The sequence below is a fragment of the Octopus sinensis genome, linkage group LG1 (assembly GCF_006345805.1).
Source record: "Octopus sinensis linkage group LG1, ASM634580v1, whole genome shotgun sequence".
In the NCBI taxonomy this organism is placed as follows: Eukaryota; Metazoa; Mollusca; class Cephalopoda; order Octopoda; family Octopodidae; genus Octopus; species Octopus sinensis.
This window is the reverse complement of record NC_042997.1, coordinates 32,414,171-32,437,372: the sequence shown is the minus strand read 5'-3', so window position 1 is coordinate 32,437,372 and position 23,202 is coordinate 32,414,171. Positions and strand designations below refer to the sequence as shown.

Here is a 23,202-nt window from a genome sequence, read left to right as displayed (position 1 = left end):
CTACCAACCAGCCAACTATCCTTCCATTCAACCAACCAAGCAACCAACCACCCAACCTCTTTCATTTCTGATCTTGAAAATTCTATTTATTACTCTACTTTTACTCTCCTTATCACACATTAATTATTTTATATTCTGCTTTTAATTACTTCCTTGCTCACTTTCTCTCTCACTCACACACACAAAACACCTTACAACAAAATGTTCTTATTTATATCCTTTGAAAACAGTTGGCACCCTGTTTTATCAATCATGCCAATCTTCCCTTTTCTGTTCTTCAGAAAAGATTTTATTAAAATTTGAAACCATTCTTCACAAGCACAAAGCAGTTAGGTTAACATCTCTATTGCCATACAACCAACTATATTTCCTGACAACCCCACCCACTATTGGAATTTTCATATTCTGCCAAGCTTTTGAAACTGAAGGGATTGAAAGATTCTTCATATCATTCACATCTGAATGAAAATTTTAATATCATGGTAATTCTTTCAGCAATGCCATGTATAGGGAGCTATTACATTGTATGTTTGCATTTGTGTGCCTTGATATGTTTGTGTATTTATCATCATCATTGTTTAACATCTATCTTCCATGCTGGCACAAACTAGATCGCTTGACAAGAACCAACCAACTGGAGGATTGCATCCAGCTCCAATATCTGCTTAGTCGTGGTTCCTATGGCTTGATGACCTTTCTAATACCAACCATTTTTACAGAGTGTGCTAGTTGTCCTTTTTTCATGACATTGGCACAAAGTGAAGGTTGCCAAATAACATGCAAGACAAACAAAAAGAAGCTTCCTCCAGAGAGGGGTTTTATGCCAGGACAGGGACAGGTGTTTTGCTCTAGAAAAGAGACATGATTATCTCTCACTCTGTACATGTGTGTATGTGTTTGCATCTATACACATACATCAACTTATATATAAGTTATTGAATATCCATTGGTTTTGACAAAGAGTATGTCAGCTGTTTGATAAACTAAATCATTAAATTAGCAAGTGGTTGAATATATCATAGACATGCAGAATCAATAAGACAAACGTGCATCAAGGCTGGTCCTTTGAATTATGAGTGCAGTCAATTGGATATACCTCCAGGAAGCAAGGTATATACACACATATATAGAGAGCATTTTCTAATATTTTGCTTACTTAACAGGTTTTGGCTTTCCTTGTTTTGAGATTTGATATAACAAGGAAAATCATGTATTACAGAAAAGTATGAAAAATACAAAGAAAAAATGATGAAGGAAAGGACAATTCTATTCTACAATTATTTGGATTAAATTGCAGCTTATACTTGCTGAAGCAAAAGGACAAAAGTGTAACATAACTGTGCAGTTAAGAAGTATACCCTATAATTAAGTAGTTCCTGGAGGAAGTACCTTCAGCTTTTGGTAGACCCAAGCCATGCAAATGAAATAGGGGAAATGGAAACTTTAAAGGGTATTTGTTATGTTTTGAGGTTCTATTCCCAACGAGATCTATTTTGCCTTTCTGAATTTTTCCAAGATCAAGAAAAATAAGTATTGGGGTTAATGAAATTAACTATGCTCCAACTACATCCAATGATTGAAAGCAGTAAAAGTACAAAGTGTTTAGTCATTACTATTATCTATATACATGGCAAAAAAAAAAAGAAAAAAAAAAGAAAAAGCTATACTTGGCAAGTTAATACAATTATAAATACATTGTCACTGAAGTCACTACAGGGAAATAATGTTGCTAGGTAAACCAACCAATAAACATAGATAGATAGATAGATAAACAGAGACCAACATTATCAACAAGAATATCAGGTGTAAAACAAAGCACTCCACCATCTCCATTTAATAATATAGAAGATATTAGAAAATCAAAAGTGGACCTAGGGATATGCATTAACAAACAAACATTAAAGCTTGAAAATAGCTAGCAGCATCTAGAATTTCAACTACAACGAAATCATCCAAATAAAGCAGCTTTCAAAGTAAACAAGTGGAACTGTTGCTGTTGTTGATGTTGTTATTTCTTCTTCTTCATCTTTTTTCTTCTTTTTCTTCTTCACTTTATTATATCTATCTGCTTCATTTCATTTATAATAACTCATTTACAACAGGATTAGCAAATAGAATAGCTACGTTAGCTAATTATTAAAAAAGATTTTTCTTTATTTTTATAATTTTTCAATTTCTTTTTTTTTTGTTGTTGGTGTTATCTGCCAAGTAGCTACAGTTTTGAAAGCATAATGTTATTCAAGCTATCTATAACATAATAATGATGATGATGATGATGTGGATGGTGGTGGTGGTGGGATTTACGAAACAACAACCATAGCAACAACAACATTTACATCAACCACAACAAATAATGTGCTAAGAAAGTTAGAACGTGAAAAATAATTGATTGAATACTGAGCTATAACTATCACTATCATCACCAGTTTGGAGCTAACGACTTAACCTGCTAAAAATAGCAACCAAATTCTTCTTTTACATACAGTCTACTGTCATAAAAAAAAAAGGAAACATTGGACAGTGTAATTCACACACTTATGCTTTAAAAAAAGGGGAAGATGAGACAAAGTTGTAGCAGGAATGCTTTTGATTATAGATCTGCTCAATTAAGGTCATCTTGGGGGCTAATAATTATTGGAGTTGATGCAATCAGCCTATGCTCTATTATGGCCACAGAACAATGACTGAAACTAGTAAAAGTGTAAGGTATGGTGATTGTTTCTGTTTGTCTATTTGGATGAAAAAATAAAGAAAAAAAGAGAGGAAAAAACACAAATTTATTTTTTAACAAAACCAGACCAATTTAAAGTGCATTTGACTTCTTCCTGCAGACAGCTGGTTTTTCTTTTTCCTTTTTTTTTTTGTCATTGTTTTGTCAAAAGGAAAAGGTGTGCCTGTGATTATTTTCAAGGCATCTGAGACTGGTGGAGAAAGAATGAAGGAACTGCCAAACTGGCCTGAATAGTTGCACCAGAGGATTCTGCTGGAGGTACCCAAAAACCAGATTGTGACATTAAACCAAGTTGAGAATTGAGTCTGTCACCCAAGTAGGGCAGGATTAGGGGGAGATTTGAACACATATTGCAAAGAGCTGGAACAAAAACTGCAAAGCACACTGGCAATTCTACTAATTCCTTGATTTATCGACTCTGGTGAAATGAAAAGTGAAGTGGCACGTAAAAAGCACCATCCGATCGGAGCCGTTTGCCAGCCTCGTCTGGCACCTGTGCAGGTGGCACGTAAAAAGCACCCACTACACTCACGGAGTGGTTGGCGTTAGGAAGGGCATCCAGCTGTAGAAACACTGCCAGATCAGACTGGATCCTGGTGCAGCCTCCTGGCTTCCCAGACCCCAGTTAAACCGTCCAACCCATGCTAGCATGGAAAATGGATGTTAAACGATGATGAGTGCTGAATGCAAGGAGCTAGAAATAAGTACCACATTTACATCCAATGCTCTAGCAATTCATCCAGTTTGCTGCCATTTTCTCTTCCTATTTCCATAGAAACATATTGCGATGTGTTGCTTACAGTTACAACTCTCTTTTACTCTTTTACTTGTTTCAGTCATATGACTGTGGCCATGATGGAGCACCGCCTTTAGTCGATCAAATCGACCCCAGGACTTATTGTTTGTAAGCCTAGTACTTATTTTATCGGTCTCATTTTGCCGAACCACTAAGTTACGGGGACGTAAACACACCAGCATCGGTTGTCAAGCGATGTTGGGGGGACAAACACAGACACACAAACACGCACATACACATATATATATATACATACATATATACGACGGGCTTCTTTCAGTTTCCGTCTACCAAATCCACTCACAAGGCTTTGGTCGGCCTGAGGCTATAGTAGAAGACACTTACCCAAGGTGCCACGCAGTGGGACTGAACCCGGAACCATGTGGTTCGTAAGCAAGCTACTTACCACATTGCCACTCCTGCGCCTATATGGTAAATTATTAAATTATTTTATGTTAATGATTTAATTGAAAGTGGAAGCATAGTGCTGCTCATAGTCTTATTAAACTTCTCAGTGCTGGAGGATGGGGACAGCTGAATGCAGTTAATAGAGTTAATAGTCAGTTTGAGCTCTTGGAGAACCATTTGTCGAAGGAAGAATATAGGTCGGAAAAGGGGTTCAAGAGCAAAGCAGCTATAAGTAGATCAGTTCAATATACACATGTTCACACGTAAACACACACACACACCATTTACAAGATTATGAATAAAGGAAAAATAGATAATTACACTAGTGTAAGAGATAAATAGAGTCAATTGATGCCAGAAAATGAAGAATATGAAGAACTTAAAAGTAAAACATTGCAGGTGAGTGGTGTTAATCAAATAAAAGCTAATGGGAGAGGGAAAGATGTGATAAACTAGAAATTCAAATGGGTTTTCATGAAGGGTTTCTATAGATCTGCAACCAGTTTGTGTAACTTAATTAACCAATGTTATCTTGTGATTTAGTATGGTATTTTTTTAAATGTAATGTATATAGCAACAACAGCAAACTGTGTGACTATATAATAATAAATGCTGTTTGTTGCGACAAACAAAACTCTTTATAATATATATATATAATATACACACACACAAACATACACATACAAATATATATATATATATATATATACATACAAACATATATACATATAAATACATACAAACATATATATATATTCATATATACATACATATATATATACATACATACACATACATACATACATATATATATATACATACACATACATACATATATATATATATACATACATACATATATACATACATACATACATATATACATACATACATACATATACATATATATATATACATACACATATACATACATACATACATACAGACTATATATATATATATATACATACACATATACATACATACAGACATATATATATATATACACATACACATACATACACACATATATATATACATATATATATATATATATACATATATATATATAATATATATATATATATATATACATACATATACATACATATATACATATATACATACATATATACATATATATATATGAGCGTCCAATAATACTATATTTGTTTCACGTCCTCGCGTTGTTGTGTTTTTTTGTATTTTTTTGTTTGGATTAACTATATATATATACATATATATACATACATATATATACACATACATACATACACACATATATATATATATACATGTATACATATATACACACACACACATATATACATACACATATACACACATATATAGTCATATATATATATATACACACACACACATATTATATATGCATATTATATACATACACGTGTGCGTGCATGTATGTAAAGCTACCTATCTCTCCCTTGCTTATATATATATATATATATATATATACACACACATACATATATATATGTGTGTTGATATGACTTCTCTGATGTACTGGATTAGAGCTTTGAAGCCCTGCAAGTACCTTGAATAGGTTTTTGGAGATTTAATCTTAAGCTGAAAAATATTTAGTTGCGCGTGTGTGTGTGTATACAAATGTAACAAAAATACTTTATATACCAATATTGTTTATATATTTAAACCCTAAGATATAGTGTGATTCACAAGTCTTTTTAGCAGTCAATTGACACATAAAATTTTCTGTTTCGTATTTTACAAAAAATTACTTTTCATATATATTTTAATACTATCTTTGCTATTTTGTTGAGGATAACTTTTGATATATATACAGCTTATTTTATATGTTTTATAAAAATGTTATCAAAAGAAAGGAGCATATTCAGGGAGCACTACCCTGAAAATGACACAATGTAAGATAATCCTGTTCAGTTAGCTAAGCATGTCTACTTCAACTGCTTAGAGTCAGCTGGGCAGCAAGCAATATTAACAGAAGATCAAATGTCAATCTATTCTGGAATCCCTGAGCCATGGTAGTCAATAAGGTCAGGTATAATGAATGCAGTGGGTAAAGGTTTTTAAGAAAAGATGGGAGATATAAAAGATGGATGGGGGAAGTTGCAACATACTACATTAAGAAATTCAACTGAGCTCAACTGACCTACATTGCAAACAGTTATATTAGTGCTAAAAGGACTTTTGAAGAATTATCCTGTGTTATAAACCTTAAAATGTTGGATTATTCTAACACCCACTTTGGCATACAGTATACTTAGTAAAACCAGTAAAGACTCCCCTTTTAAGTCTTTATTAGGAAGTGCCATTTTATTTAGCAATAATTTTTTTTTATTCACCCCACCTCTCTTTTTTGAGGGTTTTTTTTTCTACAATCTAATACTTTTTGAGCTTGGCATCCATTTTCAGGGACACACTATGTTTTCGTTTCCTCTCACTTGTACGCATGGGTTCAATCACCTGCAGTGGCATTGGTGCTTGGAACATATCGTACAACCATTCCATTGGTTCTTCCAGCTTCTTTGGTTTGCTTTTCACGAATCTTTTTTTCAGTTGGTTCCTGTGTCCCTTTTGTATGCTTTTTCTATTTTTTACCCAATACATCATTTTACCTATGCATTTATTTGGTAATTACACCATCATCCCAACTCTGCTTTCCATTCTTGTATGCCCTCATATACACCTTCTCACCAACTTTAAAGAATCTTGCTATGACTTACCTGGCACTTTTTCTTTTCTTGCCAGGTAGCAATTTATCAAAGACTGATTTTACTTTCCCTGCAAACATCAGCTCTGCTGGTGAGTTACCTGCTGGTGTATTCAGATTTGGTGCCATATGGTACACTCTTAAAAATTGTTGTAGAGCTACCTCATCCATGACTTCCTTATTTAATTTTCTTAGGGCTTTCTTGAAGGTATCAACAAAGCATTCTGTTAGATCTGGGGTGGTATGGCGCCGTAGCTATCTATTCTACCATGAATGGTACACAAAATTCTTAAAATTTACTCGACTCAAATTGCTTTTCATTGTCAGACACCATCTTGTCTGGGATGCCAAACCTTGCAAACAATTCATGTGAAACATTTATCAGAGTCAAGGAGGTTGGTTTTTTTACACTAACGAATTCCTGGCCATTTCGAGAAACTATCAACTACCACTAAGTATTAAGAACCATTTAAAAGACCCGTAAAATCGATGTGTAGTCTTGACCACGGAACATCTTCTTTTGGAAAGTGTTTACCTTTCATTGTGGGCAATTTTTCATTTCGTTTTGGAATACATACAAGTGTTCTACTCAGTTTCATTGTAATTTTTTGTTTCAGTCCCTCAGCTGCATTTGAACCTACAACTGAACTGACCATTTCCACACAAAACACTTACAGACATATTCCATACTTTGAATAGTTCCATCCAGTCTGTGCCAAATAGATTAAGTGAACTTTTTAAGACATATATCTTTGCCTTTTTTGATTGACCTCAAAATGTTACATTACATATGAACTCACCGAAAAAATATCTTTTTCCCATAACACCATATCCTACCTTTTTAGATTTAATTTTAGCTTACCAACATATTTCCCTATTTTTACATTGATAATGATGATATCACTACCAGTGTCCAATTGCATTTTAACACTTGTATTTCTGATTTTCACATTCACGAATTTCCTCATCGTTATATTACCAATTTCTTTTGATGACATATTATTTATTCTTTTTCCTTTGTTCTGACATTTTGTCAAATTTATTCTACAGAGTGTCTTTATATGTCTTATATTTCCACAATGAAAGCACTCCACTTTTTTAAATTGACAATTTTCTCTTGGTGTATATCTCCACATGCAAAATATGGGTTTATTTCCTGATTTTTGTTGTGTTTTTAGAAAACACTTTATCTCTATTCTGACTATTTCAAACTTGCTTTACTTGGAAACGATCTTTACATTCAATTTCCTCTATGTTGTGTCTTAATTTGGCTATCCTTTCACATTTTTCTGACATTTGCTGTAGGGTTACATCCTAGTTTTGTTCCAGCTTTGCGAGAATTCTAACTTCTGTGCTCTTTTTGGCAGTAAGTCTCTGTGTAAAAATCAGGCATTTGAACATATGTAGCGTTAATTCATCCAGCTTAAAATTCTTGCATTCCCTGTGAACTCTGCCAGCATATGTGATATAGTCCTCGTTGTTGTTTTTCTCTATCTTCAGACACTTCCAGCGTGTGTTGGACAATGAGCTTTTTCCACTGAAAATTTCACGCAATATATCCATTGTGTCATTAAAGTTTAAGTCTGAAGATTTTCTTGGGAGTACATAATTACTGTACTGTTCATGTTCTGTTGCCACCAGTTTTCTCGAGTTTAAGTGCGTTTACATCTCATCGTTCCAATGTTTACATTCTTTCTCAAAGTTTTGCTCATATCTTCTGTAGTATGCTTTGAAAGTAACTCCTTTGTCAGGTTCATATTTGAACTGTTATGGAGTTTGCAATATAGTCTGGCGAGAATACATTTTTTGACTTTCCTGATGGCTTCAGTAATTGCAGCATTTGTTGCTATAATATTATTTGTTGTTGTTGTTGCTGTTTTTGCTACTTGAGCAAACCTGCCAACAAATTTTCCATACTTTTATGATTTTTCTTAAAATTCGTACACCAACTTAGTGAGTTTATTAACTGCCCTTCGAGTTTCTATTAACTCCTCATGAATTGGTTTATCCTCATCAAGTTTATTAATTCCTCATGTGCTGTTTAAATCCTCTTTGAGTTTATTAATTCCTCATGAGTTGTTTAAATCCTTGAGTTTATTATTTCTTCATGAGTTGTTTAAATCCACGTCGAGTTTATTAATTCCTCATAAGTCATTTAAACCCTAACCACCACTGTTGTAAACCTTAAAATGTTGAATTGTTATAAGGTCCACTTTGGTCTACAGTATACTTATTAAATCTAGTAAAGACATGACTATCTCTGATTGCCTACTATGTACTCTGGTACTTTATGCACTTCTCTTTACTTATAGTGACCAGGTTATTCCATTTGTCTCATGGGAAGGGTGTATCATTATTACTAACTCCCAATAACATTCTGTCACACTGTTACAATTCAGGGTTTCACTTTAAACATTGTTGATATATAAAAGTGTAAAGTTGTTAACATTTAGAAAAAAATTTTTTATAGGGAATCTAAGCATGAGATCACTGTTTTGATCAGACAGCTTCATGCAAAGATGCAAAATGTAAACACTCATGCATACACACACAAACAGGCTTCCATACAGTTTCTTTTATAATTTCACACATACTGGTCAGCCTAAAGATATGCTATAGTGGAAAGCAGTGCCACACAGTGTGGAAAGTACCTAAAAGAACATGGTTATAAAGTGATTGCATCGGTGTGCGTATATAAAAGTTTGCTATTATTGTCAGCACTTGTGTGCCCACCCTGACCAATTCGGATGAGATTAAGGACAAATATTATGAAGCCTTGAATGTCATTACCACTTTCCTCAATGCAGACAAGAATTCTTGGTAATTCCAATGCGAGATTTGATTACAACAACAATACTCTACTACTCCTCCAGGTACAGCATGAACTTCTGATTGTAGACACTTTCACCTTCTTACTCATAACATGACATAGATGCAATGCTGCTCAAAGCATTGGCATCTCATTGATTATTTTATGAGGAGGAGGGATGGGAAAAAATACAAAGTTGTGAAGACCATGTATGGTGTAGGGTATTGGACTGAACACCATTTAACGCCACCGCCGTGGTGATCTCATTCTTGCTCACAACATCATAAGCGGAAAGTGTAACCTCTCGAAAGAGCTGTTCTTCACTCCTGCTCCAGAGTGTCGGCTGTGGGGTCATTCCGAAAAGCTCTATCTGCGACGATTTCATCTCAATCGAAGGAGAGGGGCTTTCTCCGTCCGGGTTGAGGATCTGTGGAATAAGCTGCCAGATGAGATGGTGAAGATGCTGACGACCGCTCGGTTCAAAGTCTCCCTGGACCTCAAGTGGCCTGAACTCTTTACATGAACACCACCCTGTACATAACTCCATGTCCCCCTACATGGCCTTGCTTTTTGCTTTTTGAGCCAAAAAATGAACTAACTAACTAACTGTCTTCAAGTTCGACCTCTGTATCTAACCAAAAGGACACACACAAGGTGTAAAAGATGTAGAAAATTGTGTGATATAAACACTTGGTTGATGTACAACAAATTTCTTGACATCTTGAAAAGATGCTTAGAGTCCACTAAGCTAGAAAATTTGGGTATGGAAGCAGCATGGGGCACACATTGTAAAAGACACTATACAGTAGAGTCGTGGAGTGCCTTGGGCTCTCTATCAAGAAGCATAAACATCAGTTTGATAAGAATTGCCTAAATATCAAGCAGTTACTTGAAGAAAACAGCCACACCTACAACAAACCACATGGTTCCGGGTTCAGTCCCACTGCATGGCACCTTGGGTAAGTGTCTTCTACTATAGCCTCGGGCCGACCAATGCCTTGTGAGTGGATTTGGTAGACGGAAACTGAAAGAAGCCTGTTGTATATATGTATATACATATATGTATATGTGCGTGTTTGTGTGTCTGTGTTTGACCCCCAACATCGCTTGACAACCGATGCTGGTGTGTTTACGTCCCCGTCACTTAGCGGTTCGGCAAAAGAGACCGATAGAATAAGTACTGGGCTTACAAAGAATAAGTCCCGGGGTCGATTTGCTCGACTAAAGGCGGTGCTCCAGCATGGCCGCAGTCAAATGACTGAAACAAGTAAAAGAGTAAAGAGTAAAGAGTATACAACAACAACAATTACCAAAGAGGTGGAGGAAATAACAAATAGTTTCATAAATGATTCTCTTACCTTTGTGATGCTCCATCCTTGTGTGGTATACTTTCCCATTGGATTTAAAAGATAAACTTAGAATATAACAGTCATCAGAACTATCACGCAAGAGGAAAGAGCCGTCTGGTTTGGTGTCCAACAGGGCCTTAGCTGCTTCATATGTCAAGGGGCCCCAATACCAGCCACACTGTACGAAAGAAACAAAAATATAAAAAGTTAGAATGTCAGTTAAAGATCAACAGAAATTGAGTAATATTGAACGAAAATGCAAAAAAGGAAGTTCAAGCACTTATTATTGTTTTAGCATCAATTATTCCATGCTGGTGGATGCTGGCTGGGTCAGGTGATCAGTTGACCAACTATCCTGTAACAGTCAATGGGGTTGGTTAGGAAAGGGGGTAATGAATGCAGTGCCAATCTATACATGATTAATCTCTGGACGAGCTAATTGGTGAGCCTCTATAAGGTTGTTTGACGAACTGAAAATAACAGTGAACTCATTCTCAAATCATGCACTACTGGGTTAAACAACAATCATCACCACCACCAATTACTGGTATAGAAAATGGAGAATATAAACAGTACACAAATGATGGTGATGATAGCACTATTGATGAGAATATCTAGGAAGACAATTAAAATTTTAACAAAACTAGGTCACATATCTACTATTATCTATTAGCTGATTACAAATCTATGAGGAATTACCATTAAACAGTAAGGAGATGATTATTGAATATGTATGAAACACAACCTAATTTTAATCTAATTTCATAGTATACATTCATTATTTAAGAAAAAAAAAAAACCAACAAAAAAAAAAAAAGATTCACCTTTAATTTCAATAGGATTTAGGCTTAAAAAGAGAAAAGTTAATTAATTTTTAGCATGCATTCATTATAAAGTAAAAGAGTGAGGTTAGCTGGAGGCAGTAGATTAATCCCTTTCTATGCTTCAGCATCATAAGAACATAAAGCAAATATGGAACTTGCTATGTTGGAAATGATTAAAAGACAAAATCTTTATAGCTACAGTTTTCGCTATAGACTCAAATAAATGCAGATAATTATGTGTACATATTTATGCATGTAAATATATATATACACCTTTCCATTATACGTGTATATAAAATTAAATTACCTACACGTATATGCATCTGTGTGTCTCATATATCCCAGTGGCACGTTAAAAGCACCAACCGATCGTGGCCGATGCCAGACTCCCCCCTGGCACCTGTGCAGGTGGCACGTAAAAAGCACCCACTACACTCGCAGAGTGGTTGGCGTTAGGAAGGGCATCCAGCTGTAGAAACACTGCCAGATCAGACTGGAGCCTGGTGCAGCCCCTGGCTTCCCAGACCCCGGTTGAACCGTCCAACCCATGCTAGCGCGGAAAACGGACGTTAAACGATGATGATGATGATGATATCTATGGAGCAGCTTATCTTTTCTGTTCCCACTACTTGTGCTGACTGCATCCTCCTGATTATCCTGACACCCTTGAGGGTGCATTGGACCACTCTTGTTCCTTTACCCAATACATTATAGCTCTCATATTCCCTCCTCCTTGGTCCACATCCTTTTCTCTTGTGCTGGTGCCACATCAGATGGTTGCCAAGTCATGCCACTTCTAGAGGTACACTCAGGTGTTAGTGCCATGAAAAATATGTCCTGTACATGCAGAAAAGTGTTTGGCAGAAGAGTAGAGAAAGTGTAGGGCTGTAAAGTCCCCATGGTCCTCTCTTACTGAGAATTATTCAATCTTTTTCAAGTTGATGTCATGAAAAAATGCAGTGAAGTAGTTGGCACTAGGAAGGGCATCAAACCATAGAAACAGAATGACTCATATGAGCATCAGTGTATGGAAAAAGTGGTTGCCAATAACATATGGCTCACACCACGGATGGTCCATCAACCTCATGCAAGCATGGAAAGTGAACATAAAATGATCATGGTGGTGATGTGAGATATCTTTATATATAAAAGTGAAGTTGTGTGTGTGAGACTCTGTCTCCTCCGATTTAGATTCCTAACTACTCCCACATTTTGCGGTGCAGTGTAACCTAAAGCGGGTATCTTATAGTCGTGATTCATATCGAGCCCTTCTGGGTATTAGCGCACGTCTACAATGAGTCTACGATTTAAAAAAAAATTTACCATCATTTTTTCCCATTTTTAATGCATTTTTTTGCTATTATATAAGTAACTCTCTAAAAATGCTTATATAGTTATTTCCCTTACAAACCCGAGCAATGCCGGGCGACACTGCTAGTTAAGGATTATATGTAAACACTAATTCAAGATCAAAAATTCACTGATGTGACTTGAACAATGTTTTAATTGTTTGCTAGTGATTATATCACTCTAAGTTTGTGTTTCATTGACTCTCAAATTTTAAACGAACATACTTGCTTCCAAATGTGTTCTTAACTGCTTCATTGGTAATTTGTCATCCATTTAACACTTGACAGCTGCTTCAGCTAATGTTTCATTTCACCTTATATTTTAACGTTTCAGCGTTAAAACCATTTTATCAAGAAAAAACATTAGATGGTGATGAGTTGGTACCTCTTGCACAGGTCTTTTATATTTTACCTGTTTCAGTCATTGGACAACAGCCATGCTGGGGCTCTGCCTTCCAGAGTTTAGTTGAACAAATTGATCTCAGTACCTACTTTTAAGTTTGGTACTTATTCTATCAGTCTGTTTTGCAAAACACTAAATTACAGGAATGTAAACAAACCAACAATTACCACCAAGTGTGTGTTGGTAGGTGACACACACACAATGGGCTTCTATACAGTTTCTGTTGACCAAATTTATTCACAAGACATTGGTCGGCCCTGGGCTATAGCAAAAGACATTTGCTCAAGACTTCCATATTTATTGGAAGACAAAAAACTTCACTAAGTACCATTCCAAGTTTCACATTCCCCATCTTCAGACAGTAGTGAAAGCTAGTAGAAGAATAGTGAGTATATATAGTTTTGCACAGGGGAAAAAATGTAGGAAAATTTTTTTTATAAGATGAGTAATAAAAACAAAAATGAAAAGAATGAGAAAACAAAAATTGAAAAAATTCCAGGATATTCTGAAAAATGCTTTAATATAAAATCAACGAACATTTCAAAATATTTCTATTTTTATGTATCAGGACAAAGTAAAGTATTAAAATTTTCTACTTGGTTCTACAATATATATATATATATATATATATATATATATATATATATATATATATATGTATGTACAAATATTCTGTCTAATAAATAAATATATTTCCAAATTTAACATAGGCTACAGAAAAAACTCTAAACTGCTCCACAGAAGAACTCAGTCTGTACTAAAACTTCCAAGGAAATCTTGTTTGGTAACTAAAACTGAGCTCAGCTAAAAAGAAGTTTTTATTTAATAATTATTTTGCCATTTTTGTCATATATCTTCTAATTCTTTTTTTTTTTTTTTTTTAATGGAAGAAAATAAATAGACCTCTGTACATTTATTTATACATAACTGGCACTGGTTTGGCTATGTGATTAAGAAATTAGCTTCCCAAGCATATGGTTTCAGGTTTAGTCTCATTTTGTGGCACCTTGAGCAAGTGTCTTTCACTACAGCCTTAACCTTGCAGGTGGATTTGGTAGGCAGAAACTGAGTATAGTGTTTGCGTGTGTATACATGTGTTTCCTTGTCTTGATATCATGCAATAGTTATAAACAAACATCACTGTCATACAAGTGGTGTAATTTGTTTCCAATCTTACATAAAAACATGTCTAGTCGCGAGGAAGTATGACTACTTGAAAATAGGTGAGGACTGGCTACAAGAAAATCTACCACAATGAATTCCATCTGACCATTGCAACATGGAAAAGTGGATATTAATTCAGTTATCATAATAATGATGATGATGTTTATGATAACATTACTTTGTTTTTCAAGCCTTGATGGAGATAATGGAATGAAAGAAAGAAAAGAAAAAAAAATATACAAAACGAAAAGGGAAAAATTAAACTAAATACAGACATATCTAAATGAATTGCAAGAATAGATCAGCCAGAAATGTACAATTCATCATAAGTAACAACCAGCTTTCAATATCAGAAAAGTCCACGATATATCACAAACTTTAATATCAATAACAAGATGATTGGAAAAATACGGGGTTGTTGAATGTTGCTGACCTGTTGCTGGATGACTTAATGTATGAACATTAAAAGATTTGCATTTAATTTGGAGAAAGAAAACAAAAACCTAATGGTAATTATTAGTGAGCCTCAAAAAAAAAAAAAAAAAAAGGGAGTTAATTATAGTAAATCCAGAATAAATTTTACAAAAAATTCTGTTTTCAAGCTTAGGGGTATAATTCGATCATTGACAGTGGGCAAAGTGATAGCAAATTTCAAATCGTAAAGAGTGTTTTGCATTCATCATTAAATATTTCACCACTTACCAGAATTATCAAAATTTATGCTATTGGCTCACTTGAGTTAATTCCCTAAGCACATTTTTAAAAAAGGTTCTGCATGGAGATGGAGAAAGTGGGTGGAGGTAGGAAGATTGAAGTCATTACTATTCAAAGTAATCAAGAGTGGCTTTCATTAAGATGGCATTAGTTGTTTAAACTGGCTACACCTAACTATACTTTTTTGAAACGGTTACTTTCATTAGTGCTAAAATTCTCATCAAATGTCTTTCAAATTTTAGTACAAGGCCAGCAATTTCTTTTTGTATTTTAAAATCTATTACATCAATACCAGTGCTCAACTGGAACTTATTTTATCAACCCCAAAAAGATGCAAAGCAAACCTGACCTCAGTGAAAGTTGAACTCAAAGTAAAGATGGTCAAAATGCCACTAAACATTTGGCCTGGCATGCTAACGATTCTACCAACTTGCCAATTTCATCTCTACATTATTATAAACCTTATGTATGTGATAAGGTTAAAAATATGCAGTTTTATGTAAGCTTCTTTCTTCAGCAGCAAATTTATAGTTATCAAATATGAAGCATGTATACTTTACATGTGAATACATATGATTTCGAATATGTACATATACCCTATGGGTATGCAATGATATGTATGCAATTTATTTAATATGTGTTAGTAATGTGCATAGAATTTATTTGTTACTATTTTATTATATATTTCAAACAGATATATCCATGTATATTTATATTTGCTGTTTTATTCGATAATATTTCTAAATATATTTCTGTATTTTCTTTCTTTTTTTAACCCTATACAATTTTATAAATTCATACATACATCTTTTGATCGGAAACATGAACACTGGAAGAGTGGGAGGAAGGGTTGTGCTGAGAAAGAGGTAGGTGGTGAAGGAAGGAAATATTAAAAACAAATGAGAAAAATCTCCCAAGAATAAAACAAATACAGAAAAAAAAAAAAAAAGCGAAGAATTTCATATCAAAACAGTTTATTTTTGTTGTGTGATATGAACAATTAAAGTTCATGACATGAAATTAGAAAGCAACTAGAGAAAATAGTAAAAAAAAAAAAAAAAAAAAAATATATATATCAAAATCAAACAATGACTTCATGATAACTACCACACACACAAACACACACACAAACACACAATAAAAAGTTATCAAAAACACGCCTCTGGTAATCATGGTTGACTGACACTGAGCATTTATGCAAACCTTCCCAAAGAAATAGGAGTTTCTTTACATCAGAGAACTTCACTTCTCAGTTTATTTATTTGTAATTTGTGTGTTGTTTTTTTTTAGAATTATTATTATTATTTTATATTTTCTTTCTTTCATTTTTTTTTTTGTGTGGTTTCTTTGGTAGGGGCCAGAACAAGGTTAGAAACAGCTGCATCAAAAGTGTGGGAGGGGCTCATTATTTATGTATTTGAATTTAACATTGCTCTCAGCAGTTGCATATTTTTTGTTTGTTTTCATTGTGGACTGAGGCTGACATGGCACTAGAATAGCCACAGTTTCTTTTATTAGTCACTCACATCACAGTTGAGAAACTGAATTAATCAGAGTTATCACTGAATCATCAGAGCAAGGGGCAGTCAAAGTAAGATAAAACAGAATTTTTCTTACTCACTCCTAACTTCTCTTTCTTTCTTTCTCCTCTCTCTCTCTCACTTTTTCCCTCTCCTTTATTCCACTTCTCTCATTATACTCCTATTCAATATATGCTCCACAATTTGGCCACACTCTCCCTCAGTCCACCACACACTTCATTTAAACTCTTTTATGGTCCTCTCCTTATCTCAAGAACATACATCATTCACAAGCACACACATACACACACACGTGCACACACACACATGTGCACATACACACACACGCACACACACACATGCGCACATACACACATGCGCACATACACACACACGCACACACACACACATGCGCACATACACACACGCGCACACACACACACATGCACACATACACACACACACACACACATGCGCACATACACACACACGCGCACACACACACATGTACCCATTAAACAGCTTTGGATAATATTTGAATTTATATATTTTTAAAGATTAAACAAGATAAACCTCATTGCTGTAAATAATGATCCATCAACTGAAAAATGCATAGCAGCTCTGTGTGTGTGTGTGTGCTGTATCAGGTCGCTTTGTGTGCTACTCTCTTTACTCTTTTACTTGTTTCAGTCATTTGACTGCGGCCATGCTGGAGCACCACCTTTAATTGAGCAACTCGACCCCGAGACTTATTCTTTTTGTAAGCCCAGTACTTATTCTATCGGTCTCTTTTGCTGAACCGCTAAGTAACGGGGACATAAACACACCAGCATCGGTTGTCAAGCAATGCTAGGGGGACAAACACAGACACACAAACACACATACATACACATATATATATACATATATACGACGGGCTTCTTTCAGTTTCCGTCTACCAAATCCACTCATAGGGCATTGGTCGGCCCGGGGCTATAGCAGAAGACACTTGCCCAAGATGCCACGCAGTGGGACTGAACCCGGAACCATGTGGTTGGTTAGCAAGCTACTTACCACACAGCCACTCCTGCGCCTATTACTGGTAACAAGTAATACAGTATAGCCTGTTACATGAGCAGACTAAATCTCTACCACCACCAACCAAGCTAGCATGGTGAAGCGCTGTGCTAAATAAAACTCAGCAGAACAAAATCGAGACCTGTCATTAAAGCTCATGAACCCAACAAAAGGTCAAATACTACCTTAGCTATAGTGTGAGTGTATGTAGAAACAGTGAACAAGAACATACTGCAAGACCACTTCAGAAGTGATGAACCTCTAGGCTTTTGGCAAGTCTAAGAATGAGGCACACAGGGTCCCTTAGCCATGTGTAGGCTGTGCATAACCTTTCTGCACTGTTCTGATGCCCTGTAGATGAGCTTTGGAAAACAAAGGTTGAAAGGAAACAAGCTGCAATAATCAGATTTTATGGCTTTCTTATAAACTGAGTTTTCAGCCAGCTTCCTGCAGCTGGGAGGAGTCAACAGTCATTTTGAGTGACCCTTGTCAGCGGAACTACTTCCTTGTTCAGGAGGAAAATAGTGAGAATAGGAAATGCACATCTCTAAACGCCCACTATAAAGCTTTATTGCACAAGTATCTTATCTTTGCAATGTGACACATGCATCCTGGCTCTCAGGCATGCTCAGTTTGGTAGCCAGGGTAACACACACACAACTGTGGCAATGAAATACCACCACTCCTGTAGCTTCCTCACTCATGAGGGCACATGGTCAAGTGTGTAATAGCAGTCATATGATCCTCCAGTTGCCCAAGCAGTGGAGTTTTTAAGTGTTGCTGCTCTTCAAGAAGAAATACTGTCAACAAAGGATCCACAATTGAAAATGGTCATTGTTGAATTTGATTGACAACTATAAGTGATTGACTGTGTGTGCGTGCGTGTGTACCAATAAAACATTTTTTCTTTGGGTTATTGTTTAACCACAGGTGAACCCCAATAGAGCAGATTAACTTTCTTTGACAATGAAAGACAATGACACAAGAGTCTAGATAGATATACACATAATTTTCGAATGACCAAAATTTTGCTTAGTGTTTGAAAAAGTGACAGAAAAGCTGGTAGTGTTTCAGTAAGGAGAGGGAGAGAATGGACCAAGAAAGACCATAGGATGAACAAGTTGTATGCTTGCTAGTAGTAGTATTAGTAGTTGTTGTTGCAGACTGGACTGGTGCTTTTCAAGATGGGGCACACAACCCTACTAGAGAGGCATAGTAATATTATGGTGTGGCATTGGTTTTTTCAGAATGGGATGTAAGTAAAAAGTGAATGAAATATGAAATGAAGTTTTAATTAAAAATTTCTTTGAGTAAAAATATGCTTTGTTCATTCATGTTGAGGAATACATTTTTGTGGGGAAAATCAAACAGGAGTGTGAGATATAGATATAAAAAAAACAGGGGATGGAGGTGAGGATTGAGAAATAGTGTTGTAGACGGTAACAAGAGTAAAAATCAGGCCAAAGTTAATCATACACTTCACCACACATCATCTGATAATAAACCATTTAGCATTGTAGAAAACACTTTTTGGAATAAGCCCTAGACAGACTCAGAGCAGAAAGACCAAGTATGAGAACCCGGATAAAAACTTAGATAAAATGTTGCACACCCTTAAAAGAGATATAATGATGCAGAAAATGGAGAAAGACAGGATGTTTTTAGCAGAACATCCTGACTCATTCAAATAATTAAATAAATTCTAAAGATAATGATGATGTGATGTATTTTCGTGTTTCGCTGAGCTGGCAGAATCATAAGCATGTCACAAAATGCTTCTTTTGGCTCTTTATGTTCTGATTTCAAATTCCACTAAAATCAACTTTGCCTTTTGTCTTTTTGAGGTTAACCAAATAAAGTACCAGTCTAGTACCGAGGTCAATGTAATCAACTAAACTACTCTCTTAAAATTATTGGTCTTGTGCCAAAATTTGAAACCATTATCATTTGAGTTCAAATTCCACCGAGGTTAACTTTGCCTTTCATCCTTTTGGGATCGATAAATTAAGTACTAGTGAAACTGTGGTTGGTGTAATCAACTAGTCCCCTCCCACAAAATTTCAGGGCTTGTGCCTCTAGGTGAAAGGATTATTATCATTATTATTAAGGTGACAAAGTGGCAGAATTGTTAGCACACTGGACAAAATGTTTAGTGGAATCTTGACTGTTTTTATGATCCGAGTTTAAATTCCACTGAGGTTGACTTTGCCTTGCATCCTTTCGGTGTTGATGAGATAAATGCCAGTAATGCACTGGGGTCAATGTAATCATCTATTTCCCTACCCCAAGATTTCAGGCAGAATAATAATAATAATAGTAATAATTATTTATTTATTTATTTATTTATTTCATCATCATCAGCAGCAGCAGCAGCAGTAGTAGTAGTAGTAGTAGTATGAGAGAAATGAATAAAAAATGTTTTGTGGGATTCCTTTCTGCTCTTGTGTTGACTCTATATATAAAGGAGGGGAAAAAAATCAATGGAAATCAATCTATACTGCCATGCAACAGGACTGAACTCAAGACCACATGTTTGGGGAGCAAGCCTCTCAACCACTCAGCCAGAGTTTTTTTTTTTATAGGCTTTTAAATAACACCACTCAAATGTTTTAGAGTCATGAAAATCACATTTTCAGTATAGAGTCCAAACAGTTCATGAAAAATTATTGCTTTCTGTAATTTTATTTCTACATTATTTTTTTTATTATCTAATAAACATCTGTGGATGTGTGTCTCAGATTGGTGCTATAATGTCTAATAACATTTCCAGTTATACTTGCTGATTAAAGCATTATTTATTTTTACTGCTTCAAAGAAGCACATTATGGCCATGCTGGGACAGTGCCATTTATTTATGTTAAAGGAATAGCTATTATATGTTTGAGGTGGTTTATTTAAGTGATGCAGATCACACGTGTCTTCTAAAACATCATTAGTAGAGGATGCGTTTTTGTGGAGTAAAACTATCGTAAATATGGCCTAATCACTTCATTGTCTTTTTGTCACAGTACAGCAATTTATGTAGAAGTGAAATGGTTGGATAACTATCTGCTTGATGCCAAAAACTGCTTTTAAGTGCTAACTTTTCTTTTTGGAGGTGGTGGTTTCCGAAATATTTACTTTTTACTTTAACCCTTTTCTGCCATAATTTCTAATGGAATACATTCTTCCTTAGTTTCAATTGATTTTTAAAATAATCCAGAATTTTGAGGGGTTAAAGCAATAAGCATTTTGGGTTCAAGTAGATCTCTATGATCAAAGACCTTTTGGTTGTGGCTACCTTGTCCTTTTCCTCTGTAAAGGGAGCCCGAGGCCACATTACCCATCATGATCATTTAACCCTTTAGTATTTAAACCGGCCATATCCGGCCAAAATATTTCATCTGTTTTATGTTCAAACTGACCAGATCCAGGCTCTCACACCTACCCTACAATGTTATTCTACATTAAGTAATTACACCATCAAGATCTTAAAGATATGAGATAATGCATGATTAATTCAAATCAACGGGAAACAATAGGCATTATGTTTGATAGAATAATCTGAACACTAAAGGGTTAATGTCTATTTTCCATGCTGGCACAGGTTGGATGGTATGACAGAAGCTGGTGAGCCCCAGGACTGTGCCAAGCTCCAGTGTTTGCTTTGACATGGTTTCTGCAGCCAGATGCCTTTCCTGATATCAAACATATCCTTTTTTTTTCAAGATGGCAGGATGAAATTTGAGAGATGGGATTGCTATTTCTAGCAGGCAGAGCAATGACATAGAACCTCCTATGAGTATATTAAGCTGGTATGTGAAACATAACAAAAAGTTCTTAGATAAAATTATGAGGAAAAATTTCAAGTTGAATATGAATACTTTAAGAAAAGTTTTCTATCACAGAACTAGACAGATATAGTCTCAGGACTGGTATCAAATGGGGTTTGGATGGAAACAACAGTTAGAAAAGACAATCAGTTATGAATCATTCATTTAGCTCTGACAAGGAATCGGTTTGTCATAGATCTTTGCTATTGTGTTCAAGGTGAGACTTTTCTACATCATTTACATAATGTTTGTTTGCTTTGTCCAAAGGTTTTTTTTCGTTTGTAGGCACCCATATGATAATCATACTACCTTTCAATAACTCATGTTACTAATATAAACAAGTGCAAACACACGTGCACGTTCACAAACGCATTCAAGTGCATACTTAAACAAACACATCCACCATCATCAATACACTTCCCCTCTTAATCAAAATATAAATATGTCAACTTTTACTTCAAGCACATCCATCATATGGTAGTTAACATTTTTAATACAAAGAACTAAGAAAAATATTATCTATATTTAATGGAAGTAGAGAGAGAGAGAGAGAGAGGAAGAGAGAGAGAGAGAGAGAGGGGGAGAGAGAGAGGGAGGAAGAGAGAGAGAGCACAAGTGGAGAGAAAAAAACATACACACACATATATATCTCTTGCTGACATTTAAACATTATAATGCAAATAAATTTATGATGTTAATGTATCCACAAAAGCTTTTAACAAAAGCAAAGTCAATTAATTAAATGAAACACTGAAGATGATTCAATGCAGTCATTTGACCTACTAGAAATAACAACTAAATTTTCCTCAAATCACATCCTATAATTGTCTTAAAAAAACCCCCAAAACAACTTAAAAGACACAATAGATAATGCAATCCGAGATATCCTATTTGGAAACAAAAGATAGATTAGTCATAGATGGAATGTTCTTGATCAGAGCTGACCAAGTACTAAATAACATTTATTCAGTTCAATCCTTCTCTAATCCTGGTAATTCAATAAATTTTAGTCCCAAGGCTGGAATTCCAACAACCACATCAACTTGTAAATATTGTACCAATCAGTCTCTACATGGTTACTTAACCCGCTAGAAGTAACAACTAAATCTCCCTCAAAACTACAACCTACCATCTTATAAAAATAGACACACAGGAAGATGTAATCCTAAGTATACTTATGCTTGGGAAATAGGAAAAGAAAAGGAGGTATGATCGCAGCTGAAACATCTTTAACTCTTTAACATTCAAACCAAGCATATCAAGCTCAAATATTCTACTTCATTTATGTTTAAACCAACCAGATCCAGCCTCTTACACCTACCCTACAGTGTCATTCTAAAAATGAACAGTCACAGAGGCAATGACGAAGGACCAAGATCTCTGGAGATATGCTGTGACTGCAAAGACCCGGGATGCTTCCTGCACCAGTTCCGCATAGCCCCAGCCCATTCAAAGTACCTTGGATTTCAGAACAACCCGCTGTGCTTGAGGAGACCTATTGAGTCAAGTACATGAACATCGAAATAAATATCAATGGAAATAGTAGTTGTGATA

At 35.2% G+C, this 23,202-nt stretch overlaps 1 protein-coding gene across 1 annotated transcript in view; it reads right to left on the bottom strand.

The window, feature by feature from the left end:
• Positions 1 to 23,202, bottom strand: part of LOC115210466 — a 338,193-nt gene that overhangs the window by 47,135 nt on the left and 267,856 nt on the right. Inside the window, exon 4 of the mRNA XM_029779073.2 lies at positions 10,816 to 10,984. Coding sequence (XP_029634933.1) covers positions 10,816 to 10,984 — 169 coding nt within the window. The remainder of the gene's footprint in view (positions 1 to 10,815; positions 10,985 to 23,202) is intronic.